Below are 25,836 nucleotides of genomic sequence, written 5' to 3'. Positions count from 1 at the left end.
CTTAAAGATAGCAAATAATCCATAGTGACAGTTTTGAAGATTCTTTTTTTTTCCTCTTTTTTTTTTTGAGCAGGGTGGGGAGACAGAGGGAAAGTGAGAGGGAAACGATCTTGAGCAGACTCTGCGCTGAGTGTGGAGCCCGACAGTGGGCTCAGGACCCTGAGATCATGCCCTGAGCCTTAATCAGGAGTCGGCTGCTTAACTGACTGAGCCACTCAGGTGCCCCTTGTAGATTATTTTTCATGAAAGTCAAGCCCGTGGCAGATACACATGGTTCTAACAAGTGAGTTTGCTCATCCCTAGCCTTTCTCAATAGCCACTGAAAACCAGATTTCAATTAGGAAATGCCTTAAATACAGTCCCCTATTTTGAACCCCGAGTCCTTCCTGCAAGGCTGAGAACTTCCCTTTCCCCTTGACTTTGCTCCCTTCTTTCCACATGTCACTACTGGCAGAGGGAATGTGACTCAGAAACCGGTTCCTCGGGGTTGTAACATTAGATGATGCACACTGGGGTCATTACGCTGTAAACCAATGCCCGTGTCTCATTGGGCTGGTTTCTCTAGAAGGTGCGTTCTTGCCTGTGCTGTTGGAAGAGCATTCCACAAGCGTGGGAAGAAAGGACCAGCCACCAGCCTCAGCTTCTAGGGACTTTTCTCTTGGCTGGGAAGGATTTTATGTTAAACAGAAATACTTCCAGAAGATTCAAGAGGCGGTAAAGGTGACGCAAATCTGCGAAGGACCAGCATGGGGATCCTATACTCTGAGGTATGTGCCCATTCTGGAAGTAAGATTCCAAAGGTGTTGAAAATTGCTCTTGCTTCTCAAATGTAATTTCCTGTTCCTGTTAAAGTGTGTCCTTTTCTTGTTTAGCTTTCCGTGAGAGTGTTAAGCAAAACAAAGTGCTGTGTATTAATCTTTTTGATATATTTAATATTTTAAGGCAAATTATTTTGCAATTCTAAAACTCTACCTTCATCAACGTAGAGAGCAATACGATATATATGTCACGATGTCCAGATGTTTGTGGGGGTAATTTGGATCTTGCAGGAGCTTATGAAAATGAAATTAATGGAGTCATGTTTTCTGATGTCAAGTTTTCAGAGCAAAAGTGAAAATTGTACCCAACTGGATTTTCTAAACATACAAAAGTAGACTGGCTCTTTAATGGAAACACACAGACAGAGCGACACCTTTCAGCTTGGTATTTGAAAAGAAATTCACTACCAGCAATTATACATAAAGATGATCCCTGTATAGAAGAGGGATAAATGCAGAATATGTTTTTGATATTTTGAGTTTTTTCTTTTCACATCTGATGAATACAAAAAATGTTTTCCCCTGTATTGAAAGTAACCTATTAGAATCAAATAAATTTGTAATAATGTTTCAAAGGAGTACAAGTAACGTATACACAAGAGTATAAGAGGTGTAATGATGTTATTAATCACAATTTACTCCCTTTCCTCTCCAACACAATTAACTGGTTATTCTGCATTTCTTTACAAATGCTCAACAGAACCTCCTTGGGTGGTTCTTCTCCTCATATTTTAATACGAATATTTTAATATAAAATGCAGTTTCTCTGCATTCGCAATTATTTCTAACGCTTGTTGTGTGTTTGTGTGTGTGTGTGTGTGTGTGTGTGTGTCTTTCTATAGTCAATGTACTCTTTGATTAGTTTAAAATTCTAGGTATGTCTCGCTCAGTGACGTCAGTTTGGTGAGAGATCATATATATGAAACTGACAATACACACAGTATTCTAAAATGCTACTGCTCTGGTGTTTCTCAAACTTTAGATTGCCCGAGTTTGAGGAACCTAAAAGACAGAACTTGTTTAATGCAAAGTCAAGAACTCCCAGCCCAGCCAGTCCGTTTCACTCAGTCTGTGGTGGGGTCGAGAAACTTAGCTTTTAGGGGAGCATCCCAGGTGATTCTCCCATGGGTGATCAGTTTACCCCCCATGGGAGAGAAACACTGCTCTAAGGCGAGGGCTTTTCAAATTTTAATGTGAGTACAGATCACCTACTCTCTGGTTCAACTGCAGATTTTTATTCTGTAGGTCTGGGGGGCTGAAGATTTTGCATTTCCATTTCTTGATGCTAATGTTGTTGGTCCACGGACCGCACTTTGAATAGCCGCGTTGCAATCCAGGTCCTGAGAATAATTATGTTTAAAAAAAAAAAGTCTCTGCCCACGCAGTGCAACTGTTTGTCGATTGGGTGTTGGTTTGGCAAGTAGTTGAGTCAAGTCAACGCGAGGTAAGATATGTTGAATTGTTTTTTTTTTTAAGATTTTATTTATTTATTTGACAGAGAAAGAAACAGCCAGTGAGAGAGGGAACACAGCAGGGGAGTGGGAGAGGAAGAAGCAGGCTCCCAGCAGAGGAGCCCGATGTGCGGCTCAATCCCATAACGCCGGGATCACGCCCTGAGCCGAAGGCAGATGCTTAACCGCTGTGCCACCCAGGCGCCCCTATTGAATTGTTTTTAAGTATTGATGGGGAAAAGAAAAGTTTCCTCTACTCTTCCAAAATTTCTTCTGGCTTGGCTAAGAACTACATTGACCTGAGACAGATTAACAGGAGAAAAATCAAATTTAATTTTGTATGTAGGGGAACCCTAGGAACATGAGAGTTCAAAGACAGAAAGGTAAAATGAGGTGCATATGCCATCCTCAGGGAAGGCACAGAACAGGAGCTCAGGATTCAACAGAGAGGAGGCCAATTCACAGGCGAAAAGAAGAGCAGATGTTTGACAATGAGATGTATGCCCTGCTCTACACGGGGTCACTCAGATAAAATTTATCTCTGGTAAAAACTCTCATTCTGGGAGAGACCCCTAATTTAACTCCTTCTCGGTAGTTCAGGGAAGGGAAAAGTTTCTCTTGAGCCTGCTGGATCTTGATTGCCTCTAGCTCAAAAGAGTTCACATGCCAAAGTGACATATTTTGGGGAGACTTACTCTGAACCCCTTCAGTATCAATGAGAATATCCCCAGAAGTGGAATCAATGTTTCACTTTTCAAATATATGGAGGACAACGCGACTTGGAATTTAATCTTATATTTAAAGACAAATTCAACAACGACACATATGCAAACACACATGCATACACACACCCCTAAAACCCCTAACACACCTAGAAGCTCACAGGTAATTATTGAAAGCCCATAATTAATATTCAACCAAAGGTAGCCTAAGGTAGTGTTGAAATAGATGTTTTGGCCATGCCACTCCTTATCACAAGTGGAAGTGGATTCTAGGCCCTTCCATCTGATTGTGCACACTTGCCCACTAACTCTAGTGTCAGCGATGTGAAACACATGAGCCCCTGGAAAGTCCACCATTTCCAGAAAGAAGATAGTTATCTACCATTTTGGCAAATAGTTTCTCAACTTGCAGAATTCCCCCTTGATATCAACTTCTTTTTTTTCTTAAGGTAAAAGTAGCCACCACGGAGGATAGTAAAGGCATTGGTAAGACTAGCTTGGTGGCAGGTTTGTTTCAGGAGTAAGTGTTGAATCTTCCCCAGCATCAGCTGTGTCGAGGATGCTGTCAGTGGAATGGAGGTGTTTACTCTGCCGTCTCATTACCCCCCCAGCGGCTGATCGCAGGAGATACTCAGCTAGTCTGTGAGAGCTCTCACTGAGCTCTGCTGCAAGGACTCTGGTTTGTGTGCTGGCTTTAGACACATCACATTTTTGGTTGAGAGAGTGATGGTGCCCAGGGCAATGGGTTCTAGAGCTGCACCAATTCTGCCCAAGTTTTCGAAGGTACTCAATATCCCCAGATACCACCTTCTTGATACCTTGCCTAACACTGTTATTCCATGCCCAGGACTGGGATGATCTGGTTTGAGCAATGGATGTTAGTGCTGAAGAGAAGTGGGTCCTTTCAGATGAGAAAAAAAAAAAAAAAGCTTAGCTTGCTTGCTGCAACTGTAGCTGCATGTGGGAGTGAAGCTTAGTCTTACCCTCTGGTGTCCTGATGCAGAAGCTCTGGGGTGGACCTTCTGTGAGATTCTCCCTTCTCTGATTTTAGAGAAGTTGAGCCGCTCTGGAGTAATCCCTCAAATACATAAACATAACCTACTCATCTGTCATGTATGTACTAGTCTCTCTTCTGCCCTCTGCCAATGGCTCTGTGTTGTCTAAGTATAAAGAATGGGAACCACTAAATTAAGAACAGGCAAGAGCCAGCCAGTCCTGCCCCATTTCTTGGTCCTAGACTGCCTCAAAGTACCTTTTAAAATTTTTAATTCCAGTATAGTTAACGTACAATGTTATATTAGCTTCCAGTATATAATATAGTGATTCGACAATTCTCTACATTATTCAGTGCTCATCACGATAAGTGTGCTCTTCACCAAGACACATATTTTTAAAAAAAAACTTTCAGTGAAGTTCAACTTCCCACTTTGAGTGTGGGAAGCTCTTCTAGATTGGGGATGTAGGCTTGTCATTTTTTCCTTAGAGCTGTAGAGGAGGGAAAAATTCTTTGTCCCTCTATTTCTCTTGGGTTGATTGGCTGGGGCCCCACAAATTTGACTGATAACTGAAATATTAACAAAACAAAAAGAAACAGAAGTTTACCAACACGGGCATCATGCATATGCATGGGAATACCCAGCGATGAGTAACTCACAGGGGTGATTAGAACTCGGGCTCTTACAGCATCTCAACAAAAGGACCACACATTTTCAGAGAAGCGATCAGACACACGAGAAGGACTTTGAGTTTCTAGGGTGGCAAACTGTGGAAGACAAATATGTGGTGGCGCTAATGGAAGACAAAGGCTACAATTCCTTCAGTGACTTCTTTGGGCTGACAAGGGTGACTTTTGTCCTTCCTGGCAGAGAGGGGAGGGGAATCCCCTTCACAAATTTATGTCATGCTTTTAGCTAAATAGGAGGAAGGCAGAGCACTTTCCTTGTATCTGCTTCTTCTCAGTTGACTTCAGCTCAAAATAATTATTATGCCAGAGGTATATTTTGTATATACATATAGTATACACATACATACACATACACATACATACACATACATACAGGTGTATATTCTGTGTATATATATATATACATATATGTATGTTCTCTTTCTCTCTCTATATATATATATATAGAGAGAGAAATAATTGACATAACATCATATTAGTTTCAAATGTATAGCACAATGACTCCGTGTTTGTCTGTACTGCAAAGTGATCACCACAGGAAGTTCAGCTAATATTCACCACCACAGATAGTCACACATTTTTCTCTTGTGATGAGAACTTTCAAGATCTACTCTTAGCTACTTCCAAATACACGGTACAGTATTAAGTCTAGTCACTATGCTGTGCATTACATCTCCTTGATTTGTTCATTTTAAACTGGAAATTCGTACCTTTTGACTCCTTTCACCAATTTAGCACATTCCATCTCCCTCCCACCACCCCAGGGAATGGCCAATCTATTCTCATGCACTGGATTTTTTGTTTTTGTTATTTTTATTTTGCTACTTTTGACTTTGTTTGGATTCCACATATGAGTGAGATCCTATATCCACCGTTCTGTGTCAGACATATTTCGGTTATCATACTGTCCTCAAGGTCCATCCATGTTGCAAACGACAAGGTTTCATTCTTTTTTTATGTGTGTGTATGCCACACCGTCATCCATTCATCCAACAGTTGGCATTTAGGATGTTTCCAATATACTTTTAAGAAAGGAGGAGAGCATGAGGAAGCATTCCCAGGTTTGTCCTAACAGCTGCAACAGAGGATGTGTTTAGAGCTCAGTAAGAGAACCTAGATTGGAATAATTACACCCTGTTAGGAAAGGTGGGCTCTGAAACAGGGCTGACTCATTTAACCCTTATCAAACATACTTGTTCACACTATTTACAATCACAGCAAACATTTAATTAGGGCTTGTTACATATGTGGTCATGTTCTAAGCACTTCATGTGTATTAACTGATTTAATACTTACAGTAATCATGTAAGAGAATCACTATTATTATCTTTATTTTACAAATGAAAAAATTGAGGCAAAGAGAGTTTAAGTGACTTGCCCAGAGTTATGCAGCTGGAAGTACTTCCTGGCTAGCCACTAGGGGCTGCAAGAGCAGACTTGTGTTTGTCTACTCAAGGAAATTACACTTACGCCACTGATGAGCACACCAAAGTTCTTGGTCTACTTGCTTTCTCAATAGGGACGCCATACTCCATGAATGAGTTGGTCTTAACCACCCTGCTTTCTGCCAGTACTCTTCCCCACTAGGTTACACTGTTGCCTGTTTCTCAGAGGGAAAAGAATAGGGAACACTGAATCCAGGTTCCAGAGAGTTACCTTCTATTCCTGCCCTGCAGACAGTACTGCACTGCAAAGTACTACAGAAATTGGAAAGAAGGAAGATGTGTAAGAACTCAACTCAAAAAGGTCAGAACTGTAGAATCTTCTGTAGACTCTTGACACTATCAGCTGGGGAAAAAGCATCGGAAGAAATATCTTGAAAATCATATCGGAATGGTGTATCCCTTTAAACCCGGGAAGGTCTAAGGATAAGCTGATCTATGAGCAAAGGAACACACACACACACACACACACACACACACCACCACCACCACCACCACCACCACCACCACTGTTAACATCAATTTTGGGGGCACAAGCCTATTTGTCAGCCAGGCAGATGTTACTATAGAAAAAGGCACCTGACAAAGAGGAGAAAGATTGTATTGAAGTATAATGTCCACAGAGAGCAATGCAGGTCAAACAGGGCTTTCGGGGAGAGCTGGTAGAGCCGAGAGGGAGAACCCAGGGAGACAGGAAGAGAGTTGTGGGCAATGGGAAGCCATTGGACTGAAAGTCAAGAAAACGTAGAATTTAATACTGACCACACTGGGAACTCTGTGGGACCTTCTATCTATAAAAGGAGAGCAGGATGAGATCAGGTTTAGCATTGTGTCATTCCATGATATGAGAAAAGGAAAGGCAGAAACAAAATGGAAACAAAATGGCTCCTTCACAGTCTTAGCAGCTCTCTCTACGTTGTGTGTTAAACCCCTAGTATTGGCACTGTGTATTCAAAAAAAAAAAAAAAAAAAGAGCACTACTCTAATTGGTTTCTTAATTCTTTCCTTATACACGTATTTTGATAAACAATAATGTACTAAGTCACATTTCTAAAAGGAAATGATAACTTGAATGTAGGAACAGAAACCAGGACCAAAAACTTGTAAATATTTCTTCATTCATTGACTCATCCATTTATTGAATCAACAATATTTGTTGATCACACACTACATTCCAGGCACATGCTGGCTCCTGGTAGATAGTGATAAGTAAGTAAAGTGGACCCTGACCTCTTGGAGCTACCAGTTTAAAAAAATGAACATACACATGAACAAAATAAGTATAAATAATGAAAAGTGACATCGAGGAAGCATCAGGATAAAGAGAATATATAAAGGGGGGAGGGGGTCCACGTATGGTCTTTGACCTGAAGGGCTCCTCTTAGGTAATGATAATGAAACTGAGCTCTGAGGAATAAACACCAGTCTTGGGAAGCTTGGGGAGAGAATCCCAGACAGAGGGGACGGATATGTGGAGCACTGGAAGCATGGACGGTTGAGCCTATTGGAATGACGGACGGAGTGGTGTGTGAAGGTGTGTGAAGCAGCTCGTCCAGGTGCAGGCAACAAGGTGCACTGTCTGTACAGAATTTAGAGGCTCATAAATCTGACTAAAGGTTGTTCTGCTTCTTAGTATCACCCAGGCTCTAGTAATTCTAGCTTGGTCCTCCTCACCCTTGGGTAGCCATTGTTTGATGGAAGGTCTGGGCACCCAGGAGGCTGTGAGGGTGATGTTCCTGCCTCCTCCAGGCTCTGCACTCACCTGTTTGGTGGTCTCCGGTGGCAGGGAGGTGTCTGGGATTCTGATCTGCTCCATCCTGGCAGCTAGAACACACCTTTTCTCCTCCTCATGAGGGAAAGGCTTTCTTGCTCTCTCCTGGTCACCATCACTGACCTCAGGGCTTCTAGGGTCTGAAGTCAGCAGTGAGTCTCCTCTGACCTCCTGGCAGTGCAGACAACATACTCTCAAGCAGACCTTGTAGGAGAAAGAACACAAAACAGGTAACTGTGTGCTCTGCTTCCATATCTCCTCATTGCTACTATCCGTCACAATCCAACCACTTCTGGGACCTTCCTTCATGTTCCATAAAGGCTAAATGGGCCTAAGACAATCTTTAGGGGAAAAAAAATCCTCGTGCCTTTTAATTGACCTGGAAGAAAGAAGTTACTAAGAAATTTCCAAATCCCAGTATATGACAAAATGAATCATCAGAAAGAACGGCCTGCAATTAATTGTACAAAGAAAATGAAACCTTTGATAGTGTTCCCTAGGATTGCTTAATCTGAAGAGGAAGAACATATCTTCTTTTGTTTTCTGAGAAGACTTTTCATGAGTGTACCAGAATTACCTGAATCATTTTGCTTCAAAATGCACAAATCCTTCCCAGAAGTTGTTAGGAAACATTTTATAGGGCTAGAGCTTCGGCACAGGGATGGCTAAGGAGCAGCCCACCAGAGTTCCACACGATCTTTCCTTAGACTGGGAATAAGCTGCATTCACTACTCTTTAGAAGAAGCCACAGTGAAAGTGGGGTTGGAGGGATGTCTGGCTCTTGGTGACATCTGCAATGGTGCAAGCAGCTTGGATATTTCTTTTCTTTCCTTTCCTTTTCTTTTCTTTTAAAGATTTTATTTGTTTATATGAGAGAGAGAGACAGCACACAAGCAGGGGGAGGGGCAGAGGGAGAAGGGGAAGCAGACTCCCCACTGAGCATGGAGCCCGATGTGGGGCTCAATCCCAGGACCCTGGGATCATGACCTGAGCCGAAGGCAGGTGTCCACCGACTGAGCCACGCAGATGCCCCAGACGTGATCACGTTAAATAGCATCTACAGAATATTCTAGTTGATCATCCACACGCTGAATGTGTCACGCATTACTGAGAGACTCTTCTTAAATTTTAGGGCCTGGGAAAGTGAGATACACAGTGGGACAGGGGTGGGGTTCTGGCACCAAGTTGGGGGGTATTTTTAAAGCCAGGCACATGGGAAGCCTAAAGGGCACAGCGTTAATCCTGATGTTCCAAGTTTCCAGGGTTTCTGATGTTCCTCACCTCGTGTTACTGTAAGGGTCGCAGGGTTTCATTCTGGCTTGACTTCTATTATGGGGGCTCCTTCCTTTTACTCTTGCAGTGGTTCTCAACCCTGTCTGTGCCTCAGTCACAGCCAGGGAACTTTTAAACAGTTCTAATGCCCCTGCCTTACTCGCTATACCCTCCTCCTGAGATTCGAATTCGGTTGGCTAGTAGTGGGACCTGAGCCTGTACTTTAAAAGAGCTCTGATACTTAGCCAGGCTGAGAACCACTGAGCTGAACTATTGAGCTGGTTCTCACATCAAGGCAACAATCTGGATAGAGAGACCAGACTTAAGGCACAGAAAAAAGGCCAGTGAGCAGCAGGAGGAACTGTGGTCCTTGCTGTATGTAGGATGGATCAAGGAAGTTTCTTGGACATGAACCGTGAACCGGGCTTTGAGGGACCCATCATGCAGCCATACAGCTCCCAAGCAGGTGCAAAGACAGAAGACAGAAATGGACGGAGCATGCTCCTGAAATTGCTGCAGTGTTGTGAGCACAGACGAGAGGAACAGATGAGACTGGAGAGGCAAGTCGGTTTATTAGTGTGCTCCCTTCACCCTGTGCCTTAGTCTTTCAGGCTGCACAGAGCACAACTCTAGGGGGCCCCATCCACAGGTTAGTCAACGTGGACTCACACACACTTTTGGTAAATCTGCCTTGTCTTCAATCTCCTCCCCACCACCTTCCCCTGCGTCTCCACTGAAGTCTCATGGTGTCTCGACTTCCATCTCCTTCTTTCTTGTTCACCATTGTTGTTTTCTTTATTTTCTTTATTTTTAATTTTTTAAAAGATTTTATTTTTTTGAGAAAGAGAGAGTGTGAGAGAGAGAGCACAAGCAGGGGGAGCTGCAGGCAGAGGGAGAGGGAGAAGCAGGCTCCTTGCTGAGCAGGAAGATCCTGAGATCTGCTGACCCTGAGATCGTGATCTGAGCGGAAAGCAGACACTTAACCTACTGAGCCACCCGGGTGCCGCTCTGGTGTTGTTTTGTGACCATGGCTTGAAGTCTTTGCTTGTGTCCCTTTCTCTGTTTTCCCACTTCCACCCACCGTCTTCCAAGACGCATTTCTACCTTCCTTGATTCTTGAGCACAATGTCCCCTTTCATTCTGTTCCCCGGGGGTCATCCGCAGTGACCTCAACATCCACAAGCCTTCCCTTTCCTTTCTGGACCTCTGTCTGCCTCTGCTCCAATCAACCCAACACGATGGCCCGTGACCTCTCATCAGGACCATGTTCCATCTGCAATGTTCAGGATTTGGTGCTTCTGCCTCCTCTTCTAACTCCATAACTGGACCCGTTTCCCACGAGACCACACGTGCTGACACTGCTTCTAGTCCTCCTTTGTGTTTCTGTCTGCTTGTCCATCTCCGTTTGCACGTCTGTCCAGCTCCACCTGCTTCCCGTGTGTTGTCCATTCGGTCTGAATCCCAAGATGAGGTGCTCCTCCCAATGCCTTGCCAGACAGACCTATTTCCTAACCTTTGCTCTTTGCCCCCTCACCTTCTCCATCTCTCCCTGACTGAAGAAAACCACGAGCCTATCTTGTCGCCTCAGCCCACCAAAGCTTCTTACTGGGTTTCTACAACCCGATGTGTCAAGCAATGTCCTGTTTGTGTTTCTGTCCTGCAGCGCTTTCATGATGGCTGCCCCGAATCGTCCCCACCGTGCTCCAGAGCCTCTTCCCTCCTCGTCTCAATCCTGTCTCCCTGTTATTAACGCGTTTGTCTATTTAAACGTAACGGTGGCTTCTTGAGTTCATCTCTCTATGCCTGCCTATTTACGATAGATCCATATTGGCATGAAGCCTGAAGATCAAACCTCAGACTTTCAGGCAAGTTTCAGCCAGTGTGAAGTTCCTTCTATGTGTGGTTCTTTCTATCCCAACCACCTGCTTTCCCTCCTTTGCTTTGACCAGAGCCGGGACTGTCATCCTGTTTGGGACGGTCAACGCTTCCACTGTTGTTCTGTATCTCGCCAGCTCTTCATTCTCTTTCACGACCTCTGCCCATCTTCCCTGGTGCCTTATGTTTTTTTTAAGAATTGTAAGAGAAGCTGACCTTAATAGAGGGTTTATTCTTATGGGTCTGATCTGAGCTAAGTGCTTCATCTGTGCAGTCACATTTCTGTGACCTGATAAAGAAGATGTGATTTTTTCAAAAAGATTTTATTTATTTATTTGACAGAGAGACAGCCAGCAAGAAAGGGAACACAGTGGGGGGAGTGGGAGAGGAAGAGGCAGGCTCCCAGCGGAGCAGGGAGCCCCATGTGTGGCTCGATCCCAGGACCCTGGGATCACGCCCTGAGCCGAAGGCAGATGCTTAATGACTGAGCTACCCAGGCGTCCCAAGAAGATGTGATTTTTTTTAAATTTTAATTTTTTTGAGAGAGAGAGAGAGAGCGAGCGTATGCACGTGCATGATGGATGGGTGCAGAGGGAGAGAGAGAATGTGAAGCAGACTCTACACATAGCCCAGAGCTTGACGCAGGGCTCAATCTCTCAACCCTGAGATCATGACCTGAATGGAAATCGAAAGTCAGATGCTCGATGGACTGAGCCACCCAGGTGCCCCAAGAAGTTGTGATTATTAAATGCAGAAGGGAATTAAGCACAGAGTTTAAGTAAGTTGTCCCAATAACACTACTGTATGTGGTGGCGTTGAGATTGGAGCCCAGAGGGTCTGCTTCCAGAGCCTGTATTTATGACCCCTTGACACCAGCACTTGGGCTGGACCTGCTGCCTCCCTCTGTGCACCGCTAGCTCCCTCTGGGCTTTCACAACCCAACCCGCCACCAATTCCTCTCCAGTCACATCGTCTGATTCCTCATAGACTGTGTGCTCAGGGCCCTGTGGTCTGCCTTCTGCCCATCGCTCTATGAACATTGATGTTCGTTCATGATCAGATCCAGAACCTCTCCTTACATTTCATTCCCGTAAGTCCATCTTCCTTCTCGAAACTCTTCCTTCTTTGCATCTGGGCCGTATCTTTTTCTGGTTTCTCCTGCAACCTCTCTGCCCTCTACTTCTTTACCTCTTGGCAGGTATCAGTACATCTAGGTCAGCCTGGAGAAGAATCTGGGTACATAAGCGGGGAGGCTTGGACACCAGCAGCCCAAGGGGGGAAGAGGACTGACCCGTGTCCTGAGCATGTAGCTCGATTAGGGTATGAGTGGAACCAAACATAATCTCAAACGCAAAGACTTTAGCCGGAAGACACTGTGAAGGTTTTTTTTCAGACGGCCTGCGGTAATGAGAGCCAGAATGTGTCCATGCTGCAGTCATTCCCCTTGATTTCATTCCTAGCACTGCCAGTTAGGAGCCGACTATGGGTAAGAAAGACAACCTCCCTCAGTTTCACTGATACAAAATGGGTGTAATAATACTATTTAGCTGGGACGGTTGTGTGAGGGTTAAATGAACTAACCGAGGGACTCAATAAAAGTTACCTCATCTTATAATTTATTCATACACTTACTTACTCACCAAATAAACACTGAATGCCTACTTTGTGTCACCTATGTGCTGGATGCTGGGGAGAGAATGTACGAGCACAGACACGATACCTACCCTCATGTAGCTTTCAATATAGTGGGGGAGCAAGTTGTTAGTAATACCCGTGCCCTTATTTACTTAAAGATTTTATTTAATTATTAGAGAGAGAGAGCACATGCACAAGTAGGGGGAGAAGCAGAGGGAGAGGGAGAGGGAGAGAGAGAAACCCAAGCAGACTCCGTGCTCAGTGCCTAGCTCAACGCAGGGCTCGATTCCACAACCCTGAGATCATGACCTGAGCCAAAACTGAGAGTCAGACACTTAACTGACTGAGCCACTCAGGTGTCCCAATGTCTTTATTTACTTAGATCAAGGGTACAGATAAGGCAGTGGTACGAGCTGAAGTTGGAAAGACAGGATTCGTGAGATCTGAAGAATCATGTGTCAGCTCAAGGACCACATCCTAACTCCATTGGTCACCAAGTGACCAAAGTTTTCAGTAGGGAGGTGACACGAAGCTGTTGCTTTTGGTGGATGGCCCGGGGGCTGGAAGGCAAGACAGGGAGAAGCAAGGCCAGTCAGCTGGTAGTTCTGCAACAGCCCTGGTGAGAATGACAAGATCTGAGCTAGGACTTTGGCCATGAGGATGGACAGAAGAGTACTAAGGGATAGAACCATCACGACAATTTCCCAGGTTGTCCACTGGTTTCCTCTTCACTGAGAGTTCCCCCAAGTTCCAGAAGCTTCAGAGGTCAACAGAATTCATAATAACTCTTCCCTCAACCCAAGTGGACAGCCTCTTCCTCTTTCAGGGTCGTAGCTTTCTGTTGGACTTCCCGTCTGTCCCTGTTAGCGCTTTCATGACCCTGAGCTGCCCCCTGGTGGACACTGGGAGTTCTCAACAGCATAGAACCTTTCCTGGGGTTCACTCAATTCCTGCAACCCACCACTTGTGGTCTAACTGAACCAGGGAGACACTTTACTTTGCACATACAGGAAATAGGAAGCCTAGGAAAGATTAAAAGATAACATAGGATTGATATGTTAAGTACGATCACTTGAGTGGGATTAAGGAAGCACTCAGAGGCACCGGGTGTCTTAACATTGCCTACTGTATTTAGCTCCTTTTTGTTTGTTATTTCAATTTACGTGACAGGACATCCCTGCTAAGATAAGGGCATCTCCCAGAAAGTTTTTGAGCAGTATTAGTGCTTTAAAAGGACTACCCCTCTAAGGCACCTGGGTGGCTCAGTTGGTCAAGTGTCCAGCTTGATTTCAGCGCAGGTCACGATCTCAAGGTTGTGGGATCGAGCCCTGCATTAGGCTCTGCCTGGGATTCTCTCTCTCCCTCCCCCTTTGCCTTTCTCCCTGCTTGCGCACGCTCGCTCGCTTGCTCTCTCTGTCTCGTTCTTTCTCTAAAATAAAGAAAATCTTATTTTTTTAAAGGACAATGACTTGACTTTACAGTTGATGTGGAAGATGCATTGGTTGGGGAGAAACTTGAGGTTCAGAGTGTGACAGTCACAGGATGTGACAACATAAAACAACCTTTGCCTTATTCCTTCGTTTTATGCCTGAGGACATAGAGACACATGAGGGGAAGAGATTTGTCCCCGGTCACCTGGGGACAGTAGCAGAACCATAATGACGAGCCAGTTTGCTGATAGCAGATATTCCTCCTTTCAACTGCTCTGGTCACTTCTGTGTCAGCCAGACAGAAAACCTGGAGACGCAGCTGACCCCAACTGGTGACAAGGTCTAGTCAAGGGATGACTTCAGGGTAGTAGAGAAGTAATTTGTGTAATTGTGCATTTCTACTGCATTTCGGACCCTTGTATCACCCTCATTTCCTTTTGGGGTACAGAAGTTCGCCTCTTATGGGCTACTGAGCTGACTGTCCTTTAGGATGTTGCTTTCATGAGTAGGGCCTTGGGTGTAAAAGCACCTTACTTTCAAAAGCTCTCTGATTGTGATATTTGGCAATGTTAGAGTATGAACTGATTAGCAAATCGACCCCTCAGCGTCCTCACTGAGGTCTGCCTCAGCTGGTGCTGATTAACCCGACTCTGTGCTTCCTTAACTTTTCCTATTGTTAAGTGTGTGTGTGTGCACCTGCGTATGCACACTAAATTCCCAACTGGTAATACATTTCACGGGGTGACGAGTAATGCGTTTTATCCTCCTCCCTGTCCCCCTGCAACTGCGGCTGGCACCCAGGAGAGTCTGACTTGATCGAATCAGCAGCAACAATCTTTTCCATAGATTGAGCCCCATCTCTGTGCTCTGTATTATTCTACGTGCCTTGGTTTTTTTTTTTTTTAACTCTCTAATTAAAATCAGTCTGAGAATATTCAGTAGCTGCCTACCGTGTGCCGGTGCTGTGTTAGTACTGGGGATACAACTCGAATGGATTCCAATGACGACTGGCACGATGTAGCCTCTGTCCGCCGGGCGCTGACAACCCGAACTTCGACGCCTCCCCTCACTTGCTGCTACCGCAACCCCTCCCCATCCATGCGACCACGATTCTAAATCAGTAAGAAAGGAGTGACAGTTATCCAGTGGCGGCAAAGCTGCACCGACCTCAAGAAAGACTTCAGAGGGGAAGGGGGTGGGGAAATGGGATAGGCTGGTGATGGGTAGTAAGGAGGGCACATATTGCATGGTGCACTGGGTGTTATACGCAACTAATGAATCATCAAACTTTACATCAAAAACTAGGGATGTACTGTATGGTGACTAACATAATATAATAAAAATATAATTATGGAAAAAAATAAATAAATCATACATGTATACATGGAAAAAAAAAGACTTGATAAAGCAAACATTAAGTGATGGCATGGAGCCAGGTTGGCAGAGAGGGGAAAAGGGTTTGTGCGGAGGGAGCCGTGAGGACAGGGGCCCAGATGGAAGGAGCCGGACATGAGGAATTGAACACAGAAGAGAGGTCCAGAGGAGGGGCAAAGTGGGCAAGGGGAGGTCGGCTTCGGTCTTGCTGGTAAGCTCCCATCGTGCTTTGCACAGCTCCTTCTAACACTTTCAAAATAAAAAGCATCGAATGGAGTTAACTAACTTGTTATTTATATATTATTTGTCTAATATAGGTGTTTTCCACTGCATTGGGTTCCTTGAGTACAGGGGGTCATACGTCTTTGTCCTATCACTTAGGGCTGCCCTAAATCCCTCCCATAGGCCTATCCTGCTTTTCTGACAGGGGTCATCTCTCCACCCGCACACCACACAGTTTCCTCCCTGACCTGAATCGGCAATGTTTTCCTTCCGGGTATTCCCTCATTCAGTGAATACATCTGTATGCCGAGCAATCTGGGAACTGGTAAGGGCTTCCTCATGGACTTAGGCTTAGATTTAAGCCTAGGCACAATGGAGACCAAAGACCTCATCTACAAAGCAATATATTCCAATTTGGAAACACTGGAGCTTTAAGTGACTGGGTGAGGATTTCTCTCTTATGGGGGCTTTCATTATAGCCGTATTGCAAAATCTGCTTTTGTGTTTCCCCTCTCAGCCCATCTGCCAGGCAGCCTACCAGAACGACTTGGGTCAAGTGTGGCGGTGGGTGAGAGAAGACAGCGCCTGTATCAACGTGCGAGATGGCTTTAATGGAGACACTCCCCTGATCTGTGCTTGTAGGCGAGGACACCTGAGAATCATTTCCTTCCTTTTAAAAAGAAATGCTGATGTGAACCTCAAAAACCGGGTGAGGCCATTACACATGAGTGGAGAGAGTCATTGACCATGGTAATCCTTTCTCCCCACAGCAATGGAAATAGTGAATGCCATTCTCTTGTTGCTCGTAGCTCCTGATACCAACTTTTTTTTTTTTGCCTTACTTTAGAGGGACAGACAGACACTATTCTATAAGGCCAAAAAGCCAAATAAATCACAGTTCAATCAGCAGGCATGTTTTGTGGTTAATTATATCCTCATACTTCTGAAAAGAATGGTAATGGTTCACTCATTTGACTAGTGAGAGCTTCTTCCTTTCTTTTCATCTTCCTCTCCATGCTGTTCCCTGCCTTCCCGCTACCCTCTCCCTGCTCTTCCTCCTCATTATCACAGAAGTAATGGGAAAGATTTCTGGAAAAAAATGTTGACCTGCTGGTGTTAGGTCATTAGATTTTTACCTACTGGGTCAGTGTTCTCCAGAAGATCCCACAGTTTGCTTATAGGATTGAAGAAGGCTAGTGAGACATCTGTCAAGAACAAACAAGCTCATGAACCAGAGGCTCCTTGAAGGCACACAGAAAGGCATAAAGATTGTACTCAGGATGCAGTGTTAGCCGATGGAATCTTTAGAATCAAGGAAGAGCAGAATACATGTGTTGCCAGGAGCATCCTTTCAGAACACCTTCGAACGTCCATTGTCTGCCTCATAGCAACAAGCAGCATTTAAAGTGCACTGAATAAATATAAAAAGTCATTATTGGTCATAATTATGAGTGTCCTGTTCCCACTCACGTACATTCAGTGAGGAAAAGCAGCCTCTAGGGCCCCCCTTGCCCCTTCCGAGTCAGTTTCAAGACCAGCTTGTTTGCAGCAATAACATATTCCCAGAAAATGGATAGCTCCTGGACCTTCTTGCCTGTACTTACTGCTTTTTTTTCGCTTGGTTGGGCTTAAAAGCAAGTCAGGCCTGCACCGGATCTCACAGATGGCAGCTTAGTGGCGTATGACAGGCTCTCCCTAACTCACAGCTGACGAACCAGGTGTGTGCGCTCGCGGTGAGTGGGCGATGTCTGTGGGTTCACGACCTCTGTCTGGAGACGTGCTCGTCTGGAAGCTGCTGGAAGGAGATATTGGTCAACACAGGGATGGGGCCGAGAAGGCGGTGAAGCTGAGCTAGCCTGCTGGGATCCTCTGGTATCATGAACATCTTGGAAAGGACTTGGGAGATACTTTAGAAAAATAGAGATTTTATCACAAGAAGGGTTTGGCTTACATTTTATATTTTTAAAATATTTTTAATGGTTTTTAAATGTCTAATCTTCTTAATTTTTCCCGAATACTAATCTTGGCACATTAATAATTTAACCAGTGCCTTCTCATTTCTTAAATGTATGTTTAGGACTTATTTTCAGAAGTACTAAATGAACAAAGGCCTCAAAATAAAACACACAGTTCTGCTGGCAATTCACACACACACACACCTAATAGAGAACATCAATTCTATGGAAACCAAATTAAATTAATGGGGCGCCTGGGTGGCACAGCGGTTAAGCGTCTGCCTTTGGCTCAGGGCGTGATCCCGGCATTCTGGGATCGAGCCCACATCAGGCTCCTCTGCTGTGAGCCTGCTTCTTCCTCTCCCACTCCCCCTGCTTGTGTTCCCTCTCTCGCTGGCTGTCTCTATCTCTGTCAAATAAATAAATAAAATCTTAAAAAAAAAACATAAATATACTTTTTTTTTTTTTGGCCTGTCAAGTTGACCAGGATTAAAAGAGGAAACCGAGCGTTGATCAGGAAGGAAGTTTAAATCATTAAGATTTTACCCGAGCACAATTTAGCAACACAATATGAGAAGCATTCAGACCTTTCACGTCAGCAATTATACTTTTAGAAACTTTTGCTAAGGACAAATTTGGAAATGTTGACAAAGCTTTATGAATGAGGATGTCCAGACAGCGTAAAAAGTTAAAATCTTGAAATGTCCAACAGGTAGGGTTTGGTCAAATAAATCAGAATAGCTTTATTCAATAGAAAGTCATGCAGCTGTTATAGTCATATGTTTAAAAGTTTTAAATGGCATGGAAAATGCACAAATTCTAAATGTGAAAAGAAAAAGAGGGTCTGATTTTACATATGCAGCATGTTCCTACATTTTAAAATTCCTTATAATGCATTTTATTTTATTTTTTAGAAATATTTTATTTATTAATTTGACAGAGAGAGAGAGAGCACAAGCAGGGGAGGGGCAGAGGGAGAAGCAGGCTCCCCGCTGAGTAAGGAGCCCAGTGCGGGGCTGGATCCCAGGACCCCAGGATCATGACCTGAGCCGAAGGCAGACGCTTCACCGACTGAGCCACCCAGGCGCCACTGCATAATGCATTTTAAAAGACTGGAAGACAATACAGCCAAAATGTTAACAATTATTTCTGGGCTGATAATGGGTGATTTTAAATCCTGTCATTATACCCTTGTTTAGTTTACAAAATTTTTACAGAGAACGTATATACCTTGATATTAAAAAAACAAAAAGTATTCTTATTTAAGAAAAGCACTCCCCCAACTGGAAATTAACCTCTCTTTCCTCTCTGACTTTCTCTCTCTCCGCATTGATTTGATTGGTATTCCAATCATCGTGGCCGGTTTTGCATTATATTTATTGTGCTCGTTTTTTGTCTACCTTTATCTGATTATGAGGCCCTGAGGCTTGATATCCCCTCCCCAGAAGCTTAAGTCTATCACCTGATAAATTGTCACATATTTGAAGAATTAAATTGACTTATTTCCATTCTTCCAGCACCGTGTGTATGCATGTAAGAACAGGGAAAATATGCCACGTGATTAAGATTTTCCCATAAACAAACCACAAAATGAATAATCATCTACCATAGATGAGTCAGGGATAATGATAGCTTTTCACACTGAATTCAGTCCTATGTTTATATCTCACTGTATTTGTTCCCCAAAAAACTAACATGCGTGTGAGAATCCATCTTTTTAAAAAAATATATTTATTTATAGATTTTTGAGAGAGAGAGAGACAGTGTGTGTGAGTGGGGAGAGGGGCAGAAGGAGAGAGAGAGAGCGAGGGAGAGAGAGAGAATCTCAAGGAGACTTCCCATGGAGCCCGTGTGGGGCTTGATCCCACGACCCTGAGATCATGACCGGAGCCAAAACCAAGAGTTGGTTGCTTAACTGGCTGAGCCACTCGGGCACCCTGAGAATCTTTGGACTATACTGTGCTTGACATTCCCATCAGTGGAGAAGCGGCCTAATTAATCAGACACACTCCACAGAAGGAGTTGCCATGGGTACGATAAAAATAAAAAGCACAAACTCACCTTCGTTTTTTTTTTAATGTAGTCTTTTGTTTTCTTATTCTTAAGTGAGCTCTGCTGCCCAACATGGGGCTTGAACTCACGACCCTGAGATCAAAGGTCGCATGCTCTACCGACTGAGCCGGCCCGGCACCCCACCCACAAACGAAACTTTTTGATATGGCAATCTGAAGATATGGAATTTGAGACAAGTATTAATAAAGAGTGCTTTTCTTAATTTTCAGAAAGAGAGAAACTGCTTGCATTATGCCGTGAAGAAAAAATTTACCTTCTTCGATTACCTACTCATTATCCTCTTAATGCCCGTTCTGCTTATCGGGTATTTCCTCATGGTGAGTAACACGGGTGTGATCAAGGGATAAACGGGGAGGACAGCAACAGCATGACTCAGCCAGTGTTGCGGGCCAGTCAGAGGTAGGGAAACAGTAACAAAATAAGCTCCTGGTTCGTATTCTAAAAATAGCATTTCCAACATCCACAGGCAACGCTGTGATAGAAAGAAAGTGAGAAGAAAGGTGGCCAACCAGGTTCGTCTGTGTGATGTTTATTTAGAAAAATAAATTAATCTTGGTGAAGAATCATCGGAAGGAAGCAGAAAATCCCGAATATTAAGGAAATATTCCCCCGCCACTTCTTTTCTCCTTTTACATCAAAAGAGCTTGAGTCTTTGTACACATCTTTGAGTTTCTGATTTTTCTGGACCTGCCCTGTCTCGAGTTAAAAACAGATCCTAAGAGATTTGCAGCCAGAAGTTGACAAACACGGAACATCTTTATAGAGAATTTAGCCAACCTTTCATGTTGACAGAGTTGAATAACGAAAGATGTAGTTGGGGGAGGAACGCAGTCATTTTATGAGTAGAAGATGAAGCTTGAGATGGTTATTTTTGTTTTTTCCAAATGGAGCGACAGCTTTGCACTGACTCATTGGTTCCCTGGTGTCTGGTTCCATTGTTGAGGGACGACTTAGCAGATGTGTCACTTAATCCAATTAAATGACCAAGCTCCCTTCTCTCCATAGCTAACAGACCATGGACATTGGTTACTTTTGCCACCAGAGGTTCCAGAACAGTCTGCCAGTTGGAAGTGTAATTACCCCCTCGGGTATTTAAATGTCATAGAATTTGAGGAACTCTAATTAAATATGATAATGCCCATTTTTGATGCTTGGATTTATGGGAAAAAGAAAACACAAGCCACTGATAAACACATCATCTGCTTATGTACTGGAGAGGTTCTTGAAAAATTAATTGCGTATTTAGTACAGAGCATCGATGTATTTGCAGTTTTGGGGCGGGCGAGGGGTCTGCCATTCATTTCCAAAATGATCACAAGGGTGATGAGCAAGACTCAAGACTCGTTCAGAATTTGTTGAACACAGCCCTGCTTCCTAAGACAGTTGGAGGTTTAAAAACTGGAGGCTTTGGCAAAAATAGTGATTGTAATGAATAACTGCCTCTGATTGCGCATTTATCCTACGTATTCATGGGGCATGGAACTGCACACTTGTGATGCACAAGACGCAAGTGCCAGGGGAGGACGTTTTGGAGGAAGGGACCAGAAAGGACTATTACTTCAGAGAAAGGTAGGAGGAGACAGGCAGTCTCGGTGTTGACCGGGGAGGGAATTACAAAGAAAGGAGGAAAGTGGGTGGGGCTTCCTGCACAGCAAAGGGGCTGACCTTCAGGACTTGACCCGCTGTTCCCCAAGAGCTGTGCTCCCTAAAGCAATGGGATGTGGTGGGGGGGGATGCTCAAACTGTCCTGTGGTCAGAATCTCGGGACTGGGCAGGAAACGTGGATTTCTGAGGAGACTCGTTTATTTCATTCCTTTGTTCCATCATTCAGCACATACTTACTGTGGACCTACTCCATGCACACACTGCTGGGTGGGAGGGATGCAGGGGGAAAGCAAACAGGTGTAGTCCTTGTCCTCATGAGAGAGAGTAGAGAAGAATGGGTCCTTAATGAAATAACCACAGAGACGCATGTAAAATTACTACAAAGTAGGTGGTACAGGGAGGTGATCTTCTGCCAGAAGAGAGATTTCACTGAGCCAGTAGGTCAGGGAAAGCGTCCTGGAAGAAGAGAGGCTTGGGCTGGGATATTACAGATGCATTTACCAGGTCAAGAAGGGAGGTCTGGCGTGGGGCCACTGAATTCACATTTCCAGTTTCCCAGGTGCTGATGCTGCTATCCCAGGACCACACTCTGAGAACCCGTGTTTTAGCTGACTGATATCGGAGGGAGAGGGGAGAGGGGGGAAATTTTAAGGAAGATGCACAGACACGTAGAGGTATTGGGATTAAAATCAATCCTGTTGAGTAGAATAGACATAAGATGGAGAAAAGTTTCGTCAGTGGACCTCTTCTGTACTTGCTGTTTCTAACAGGTGTCAAAGACCAAGCAGAATGAGGCTCTCGTCCGAACGTTGCTCAATGCTGGCGTTGACGTGAATGCCACGGACTGCGTAAGTTCCTGGGTTTGGTCATTTTGAAAGAATCTTCAAAATGGCATTTGCAGTGTGTTTGTCACCTACAAAGTTACTCACTTTATTTTCCTATTTTCCTTGGCTTTCTTTACATTTCATTCTTTCTTTCCTTTCGTTTCCACTGCTAGTCAGGCAGCCTTGAAGTTGTTTAGATGCTGCTGCTAAACTCATGGGAGTAAAATCTTCATTGACTAGAGGACATTTTCTAAAAGAACCGCTCCACCTTTGATGAGAAGTTATGGGAAATGAAGGCTCTGCTAGGAAACTTCCATCCTCCAGAGTTAAGCCGCTGGAGTCAATCTAGGCTTGTCACCTTTTGCCTGTGTGTGCTGTGGCCGTCATAAACGTATTGGATTCTCGGTTTCCTCACCTGTAAAGTGAGGGCGCTGATAGCACCTCCCTTGCAAGGCTGACTCAGGTAAAGTGCTTAGCAGAGTGCCTGGCGCATAGTGAGGTCAGCGAGTACCAGCTGCGGCAGCCAAGCTTGCAGCCCACTGGGTGAGAGGGGCCCCATCTGTCAACTAGACCGGTAAGGATCAAGGTCAAAGAGCCCAGATGGTGGTGAGGGCAGTGACCACTGAGCAGCAGCCCGTAACTTCTTCCTGTGTCTAAATAGCAAGTTTTGTCTCCACCTTTCACCCCTGCACCCTGCACGCCTCTTCCTCCCTTAAATGATCATAAATGGATCAAATGTTTATTTGTATGAACTTTTATTTGCTTCTATCGATTGGATGAAATTTCGGCTTCCCAATTGTGTATTGAAAAAGTTGGCAAGTTGAAATTTGAGTCGAAAAGAACCAATATTTTCTTTGTGGTCCCGAATTTATTTTATGTTGTATACATCTGTGTGTGTGCGTGTGCATTACCGTTGTTTTCTGATGGAGCGAATGTGCCCGTCGCTGTTTCTATTCATTACTTACATCACCTTAGTGTTGGTTATATTGGTATCGTATGTTTAGATGGAGGTAGCTCCATGTGCCTGTGTGTGCATGTACACGTGTGTGAGTGTGCATGCATGCGTGTGCATGCGTGTGCACACATGTGTCCATACCTGTGTGTGCGTGTGTGCATGTGTGAGCATGCGTGTGCATGTGCATGTGCGTGCACGCATGTGTCCGTGCATGTGTGAGCGTGTGCATGTATGTTTGCGTGCATGTGTGCGCGCGCGTGTGCACATGTGTGATCATGTGTGTTCATGTGCATGTGTGCGCACGCATGTGTCCGTGCATGTGTGAGCGTGTGCGTGTGTGTTTGCGTGCATGTGTGTGCGCGCTTGTGTGCGCATGTGTGTGAGCGTGCATGTGGGCATGCGTGGGCATGCATGTGCGCGTGTGTGCCTGTGTGTTTGCGTGTGGGGGGAGGAGAGAATAAGTTTATGAAATGCACATTTTCCCTTTTATTTAAAACAGGATTTTTGTATTAATTGGAGTAGACAACTACTATGCTCCATCATTTCCTGTATTAAGTAAGATGTTATTAAAGATAAGGTAAAAGATTTGTTGACGATTTTTTTGGGTCTTCTAGTGTAACTTCAGAAGATTGAAAACGTTGTGATCAAAATCGCTCTGGGATATTTTTTGGGTTCTCTGTGTGTCTCTAGCTGGATGATTGCACTCCTGTGCATACTTGTGTGCACATTCATGCACGCACACACGCTTTTCCTGCCATTTTTCTACATCTGTCTGAATATTCAGATTGTCCCCCTCTAAGTGATGCGGTGCATTATATTTTTAGGGAATTAGACTCTTTATTCACATGGGAACGTTCAGACCCAGATCTTCCACTTATCATCTCACCACTTAATAAAAATAAGTGATCGCAGCATTTTTTGCTATGATCTCAGAAGAGTTAATAAGGTCTGATATTATTTCATCACATACCAAAGCCACAGTTGCTTGGCTGCTTCTTGAAAGGCAAAATTGGGGGGCACAAACACCTTAGCTATACATTTCTTTTCACTTGAGTTAGTGCTTTAAATTAGTACCAAGAGAGCAGATCCACTAGTTTAAAGTGCAGAATACACGCTCCAGCAAACCTGTTTGGGAAGCTTCTCCATAGAGCGGCACCTATGCTGTCACTGTGCTGGAACACGAGCCACGTTCTTCAGCTTGTGGGGGCTTTAGTCAACAACCATAGAGGATGATATTTGCAAAAAGGCCCATGTGGGGACCTTTATGAGAAAAGACGGCAAGACGACCAAGGTGATGATTGCCCAGACATGTGGAATCTTACCAAGAACCCTTGAGATAATTCGGCAGCAGCTTCTTATAAGTTGCATTGTTTAAGTTGGGAGCAGAAAATGAGAGAGGAAGATGTTAATGGCTTATAGGACATGAATTATATGCACGTTGAGGCAAAAGAGGTGTGTTAAATACAAGAAATGTAGTTGTGCATAGATGGTTTGAGGACCGGCTTACTTAGTCGTAGGCTGTGACATGTGACACGTACTCGCTGAAGAAGCCACCTGCTAGGGACAGTAGAGCCCAGTGATGAGCCTAGGTGTGGTCCTCTGTTTCAGGACGGCTGCACGGCGCTACATTATGCCTGCCAAATGAAAAACCAGACCCTTATCCCTCTGCTGCTGGAAGCTCGTGCCGACCCCACGATCAAGAACAAGGTAAGAACCTGTGGACATCTTCCGAGGTCCCTTCCAGCAGCAGCATCTTCTGATTTCGGCTTTGTGCTGAAGTGCATTAATTGCCTCTGATGTTGTTTGTTAACAGCAAAACTAATTGTCCTCGTTAAGGAATTAAGTTATCGTATTACTATTAAAGCCTGTGAGTCAGTCGGTCTGGACTGTTTGCTAGACCTTTTGCTTTGAGGTTGGACTGTATCGGGAATAAATAACTATAATTTTTTTTCTCCTCAGCGTGGTGAGAGTTCCCTGGATATTGCGCGGAGATTAAAGTTTTCCCAGATTGAATTAATGCTAAGGAAAGCATCATAATCCTTGTGGCCTCACATGGAGAAGTAGATAAAGTTAAAGGACTGGATTCTATCTCCATTTTGGGCAATTGGTCTGTGGACTCCATGAACCTGGATGCTATGATTTTATGGTTACCATGGGTAACCATAATTGTGGTTACCATGGTAACATTTTGAAAGAGCTTTGTATTTAGAATTTTCTTTTGCCCATTGGAGTTCACCATGGTCACGATCCTTCTAGGAGAAACACCAAAACTCTTGGAGGCTCCATTTTGGTCCAAAAAAAAGGTGACATTTCAAGGTCAGTCCTCCCAAAGAAGAGGATCAGTGTTACCTGGTTCAGTTTTCTCTTCTCATCTGTGCGGCTCTTACCAAGAGGCTGTCCTGTCTATATCATGCCCAGAAGACAACTGGATCTATCCGTCCTTTTTGAGTAGTAAGAAGAAGAATCAAAGTATATATATTTGTATAGACTGATGTATTGGGGGGATGGGAGGTGAGCTTCATATGTAAATATTTACTCGGTGAAACAACTTCAATAAAGTCATCTATCAGTCGTCAGGGGTGGGAGTATTTATGCCACCGTAATTGGCAAAGGCTGTAAGTCAGGGCTTTTTCTTTTTCTTTTCAGAGAGTCGATTTCTTTTATTATTTATTTATTTTTTATTTTTATTTATTTGAGAGAGAGAGAGAGCACAACCAGGGGGAGGGGA

General features: G+C 44.2%; 1 protein-coding gene across 1 annotated transcript; it reads left to right on the top strand.

Moving 5' to 3' along the window:
• The first annotated feature begins 576 nt into the window (after positions 1 to 576).
• Positions 577 to 25,644, top strand: ANKRD22 (ankyrin repeat domain 22). The gene is made up of 6 exons (XM_087862500.1): positions 577 to 767; positions 16,214 to 16,405; positions 19,934 to 20,041; positions 22,100 to 22,177; positions 24,717 to 24,815; positions 25,068 to 25,644. The coding sequence occupies exons 1-6, from the start codon at positions 747 to 749 to the stop codon at positions 25,143 to 25,145; spliced, it is 576 nt and encodes a 191-aa protein (XP_087718626.1). The 5' UTR covers positions 577 to 746; the 3' UTR covers positions 25,146 to 25,644.
• Positions 25,645 to 25,836: the final 192 nt, after the last annotated feature.

This window comes from Ursus americanus, chromosome 6 (genome assembly GCF_024610735.1).
Source record: "Ursus americanus isolate L20-20 chromosome 6, mUrsAme1.1.p, whole genome shotgun sequence".
In the NCBI taxonomy this organism is placed as follows: domain Eukaryota; kingdom Metazoa; phylum Chordata; class Mammalia; order Carnivora; family Ursidae; genus Ursus; species Ursus americanus.
Note: the sequence above shows the minus strand (reverse complement) of the source record. Positions and strands in the feature narration are given on the sequence as shown.